This window comes from Juglans microcarpa x Juglans regia, chromosome 3S (genome assembly GCF_004785595.1).
Source record: "Juglans microcarpa x Juglans regia isolate MS1-56 chromosome 3S, Jm3101_v1.0, whole genome shotgun sequence".
Lineage (NCBI taxonomy): Eukaryota > Viridiplantae > Streptophyta > Magnoliopsida > Fagales > Juglandaceae > Juglans > Juglans microcarpa x Juglans regia.
In genome coordinates this window covers 18,161,035-18,165,670 of record NC_054599.1, presented here as the reverse complement: position 1 = coordinate 18,165,670, position 4,636 = coordinate 18,161,035, and the positions used below count along the sequence as shown (strand labels likewise).

The 4,636-nt window shown below is 42.1% G+C and overlaps 1 protein-coding gene across 1 annotated transcript; it reads right to left on the bottom strand.

Annotated features, from left to right (window-relative positions):
• Window positions 1-1,436: 1,436 nt before the first annotated feature.
• Window positions 1,437-4,164, bottom strand: LOC121258744 (formin-like protein 8). The gene is given in 5 exon segments (XM_041160287.1): window positions 1,437-2,865; window positions 2,974-2,998; window positions 3,001-3,675; window positions 3,678-3,806; window positions 3,809-4,164. Coding segments are annotated over 5 exon segments (2,292 nt in total). The 5' UTR covers window positions 3,966-4,164; the 3' UTR covers window positions 1,437-1,559.
• Between the last annotated feature and the right edge of the window lie 472 nt (window positions 4,165-4,636).

The window sequence follows — 4,636 nt, the reverse complement described above, 5'->3', positions numbered from 1 at the left end:
CCCACCTCCTCTTCAGACATGTCCTCGACAACTCGACGGTTGTTCGGTCTTCGCTTTTGGGGGCGGGAGTGCTTGGTCATTAGGGTTTCCTTTTCCTCAACCAATTCGGTTGTGTCAGTCCTGAGATTGGTCTAACATTTTGTTATGAGTTTCGTCGGGAGAGCTAGCACTAACTAATAAAGAAAGGATGGTAGGGTTGGCTGGCCAATTCCGGCTTGCTCCACCCTATTACTCCTGCCCCACAAGCCGTCGCTCGAACGAATCAAAGAATTTCTCAATTTGTCGAGAAGCAGAATGATCTATAATTGAAGCTGAAGATAAAGAGTAAGCAAAGGAATAATAAAATAGAGTGAAAGGGTCCACCCCGAAACCAAGGGGGTACTAACTGACAGTTGAGTCCTCTCCGAACTGCAGGAGATAGTTGTCCATCATACAGCTCACCAACTTCACTTGCCTCTATGGGAGGCTCGCTTTGGGCAGGTTCGGATCACTTACAATACACGCTCTGCGCCTAAAAGGTCCCAACACACGGCCAGCCCGAATAATTTTACCAAAAATGGCTCTCATCCTATTTTAGGGGATATTGCTATGGTGCAGATAGATTGTATGGCTATCTTTTGCTTCTCGGGTGGTGGCGAAGAATGCAGCTTGCGTTGTAGGAGATGCCCGCCCATAGGGCCCGGCCTACTTCTCGACCGAAAGAACCGCTCACTAGCTAGTTGGACTAGTAAGGGGGCCCTATTTGGAGACAAATTGAAAACCATGCAAGTGCCTCCCTGAATCGCACAAAATGGTCGCCTATTACATGGCTCACTAACTCTGTCTGGGGTAGGGGTACCTATTATTCGTCGACAGTCCGGCACACCCCTACTCACTTAAAGGATGCTGTTTAATTATGAACGAGCGGCGACATATGGCACATGCGGTTAGGACACCCGCATCCTAAGATACTTAGTAGTCTAGTCAAGAATAATTGTTTCCTTCTTAGTGGTTCTATTTCATTCAAAAAAGTTGTCTGTGCAAGTTGTATTTCATTACTCTGGTATATTCTCAGGTAGAATATGTAGAACAGGACCTGATGACCTGCCACTGAAGATTTTTCATCAAAACCCGCCAAATCCTCTTTTCCTCTTATTTCCATGTTCTTGTTGTATTATGTTTCAAGCATGTCAGCGTTGAGATGAAGGTCTTTATAAAGAAATATCAGTCTCTTCATTTGGACGTTTTGATCTGTAAAAATAACTTCCTTTACCTGGTGCCTGGAGAAGAATTGGCCCAGAAATAGGCCTTGGGTATGAACATAATTAACTCATTCCCTCGCATCCTTAACTGTGTTTTAGAAGAATCAACATTAAACCTGCATGTGCATGACTATTTTTTTTTTTTAAATGTTTGAGTTTATAAATGCTCTGACCTTCCAATGACTTGAAGGGTTTTAGTCAAGAATTTGATATAATTCACTTTGAGCTGTTCATTTCACAATTTAAATCATGTGTATACAGTGAACACAATTCTTCTACTTTTCCTATCGAAAAATCTTGCATGATAAAGTACCTAATTCACAAATCATCTGATTCACTAGAACTACTCCTTGACTTATCTGACATGAAATATTCCGGCAAGTTAGGGAACCTCACGGCGGTCTTTAAAGGAGGCGACTTTGGTGATGATGATCCCAATGTTGTTGCTGTCGATGTCTTCTGCCTCTGTAGGGTTCGTGCAATTTCAACACAGGCCTGATCAACCATCCCAAGAAAATCTTTAACTATAACAAATAGTTGAAGTGGGAATGCTGCCTTGTCCTTTGAAGGTCCTGCTTGATAATATTCTGTCGTTCTCTTGACAAGCTCCATTACCCTCGTTTCTTCCTCTCCCAATACCTTTAGTTCTTCTTCCGCTTCTTCAAGAAAACCTTTCATCTCTCTCGCAAACCCTCCTATATCATTGGCACATTGAGACACAAGTGCTCGAATTTCTGCTGCACGGGCTGTCAAAGCTGAGATCATGCCGGCGAAGGTGTCATAATCTATAGTGGCTGCTTTCTTTACATTAGAGAACTCAGCACTGAGGCCTCCCACAATTGGTAATCCAAGCATTTTATATTCCTTGTCTCTTTCTTCCTTTGCTTTTGAACTATCATGATTAGAGCTGCTGTTGCTGCGCTTCAAGCTATGGTTCCTGTTCATAACACACTTTTTTCCCTCGGACCGAACTACTTCTTCCACAACAAAATGGAGTAAAGTGGTCTTTCCATCGGTACTTTTAACATCAGAGAGCTTTCTAAGAGCATTAAGATTGAAGGCTTGAGCATTCCCACGGGCAGTACCCGCATTCATGCGATTGCCAGCCTTCAGGATTGCTTCCAACAGTTTCATAAACAGCCCTCGCGTTCTAAGCTCGTTGCAGCCTAATTCGAGCGTTTGTATAGATTCCTTAAGCTGAAGAATCTCCGAGTCATAATTCAATCTGAAAAGCATGGCATTGAGATGAGTAAAAGCTGATGGAACAGCTTTCAGGAGGTGGTAGAGGAAGGATTCAGCATTAGCTAGTCTTGTGGGGTCTCCATCATATTGTAGGATCTGGGACTGTTCTTCGTTGGTTGGGGCAGCTCTGGTCAGCTTTTCAAGGGTATCTGCATCAAGTCCTTGGCCTTCAGTGACTGCATCAAGGATTCCTTCCAGAGAGATCGCCAGAGATTTTAGAACAATCGCAATGTTCTGAGATCTTCGAGGTTCGAGGATAAATATCTGTGCTGGTAAATCAGAATTGGGATTGCCTCGATCCATTGAGTTATTGTTTCTTTGAGGAGACAATCGGTTGGTGGCAACATAGCCGAAGAGGTGTTCCATGAGATCCCCATCAAACCTGAATGATCAAATTTGAGATTATTTGGAGTCAGCAAAACCAGCCAAAGGTGAGAGAAACATAAAATCTATCCAAATTCCAACCTGCAAATTAATTTATCACAATTACCTAAAAGAACCACGATCGATTTTGTCCACACCATGGAATGATTTGTATTAGTATTGACCTTATCCCAATGCAGTGGCTTCATTTTTACGGTTCCAGACGAAGGGTCTCCTGGTTTATTGTCACTTGGCATCCCTTTTGGTGGCGACGGGTGCGGTTTTGATGATGAGTTCAAACTACCTGCCTTAGGTGGTGTTGGTGTGGTAGTTTTCTTACCCGGAATTGGTGGTGGGGGAGGCGGTGCAGCCCTAGAAATTGCCAAAGAAGACGATACAGGTGGCGGTGGAGGCGGAGGCGGAGGCGGAGGTGTTGATTGTTGAGTTAATGGTTTTGGCTCCTCAGGATTCGGGTTATTATCCTCTTCTTGTACAACTTTAATGTGAGAAGTTGAAGACTTCCCTCGGAGCAGAGGGACTTCTTGCATAGGCTCAGACGTCCCTGCATCTTGCTTTAGTTCTTTCTTCTCTTCTTCTTCTTCCTTTTTTGGATTAGATAATTCCCCTTTACGCAGATTCTTCGTGGAGTTTTTCCTTTCAAGTTTCTTCCAATAAAGCACATCCAAACCATTTTCATCAACAACGAACCCGTTAAGATCCCCATCAAACCTTGAAGACTCATTGCGCTGCCCTGCAGGCCGATCTTCGTTGGAAGCAGTAAGATCTTTCTCTCTTCCGCGTCTCGAAGCAACGCACCTGCGGATAAAAAGAAGAGTAACCCCGAAAGAACCAGAGTGCTTACTGAGGTACCGGCTACTGCTATTACAATCTTATTATTTGTCGATGACTTCGGTGCCGTTTGCGGTGAACCTCCCATGGCGATGTCGGTGGAGGGTGGGCGGGTGCTGGGGCCGGAGATGGAGCTTCAAAAGGATAGAAAGTCTCGATATTTTGTGGAGAACCGTATTGACATTGGGAGAGAGGAAGCGCAGAAATGAGAAACGCAAAGAAAAGGTGCAGAGAAAGACGCGGCTGAAGCATGATGACAGCCATGATCATGCGTAAGGTAGGTTCTGCAGGAGATTACATAGAAACAGAAGCCGTTCTATTCTCTGTGTATGCTAGAGATTGGAGGTATTCTCTGTCGTGTGGCATTTGGGATTTTGTCTCTGACAATTTCAAAGCAGTGTTTGTAGTTAGTTGTCATTCCTTTAATCTTTCCTAGCATTTTGTGTACAAATGGCCAGAAAAAGAGCAATGACAGAATGACAGGGACGCCATTTCTACAGCTTGTTTACGCGTTAAACTGTCTTAATAAAAATAATTAAATTTAATTATTATATGGACATAATTTTCCTCCAAACTTCCTCTAGATACATGAGAGAGTTACATACTAATATATATTTTTAAAGACTAATGTTACCCAGAACTTCCAAATGTACAAATCTTTTATAAAAATGTGGGTCTCATAACAAAAAATAAAAAAGGTGAGTTTTTCACATTTTTTGATGGTAGGATCCACTTTTATATAAATGACTTGCACAAAGCATTTGAAACTTATATATATTATTTCTGATTTTTAAAACTCTAACTTAAAAATTGTGATAGAAGCTTCTTCATAAAAAAGGAAGTGTAGGTCTATATACAACTTTTTTCATAAAAAAATTTACATATGGGCATGATTAAATTTAATACATTACGTCTATTTTATTAAAAAAAAAAAAGAAAAA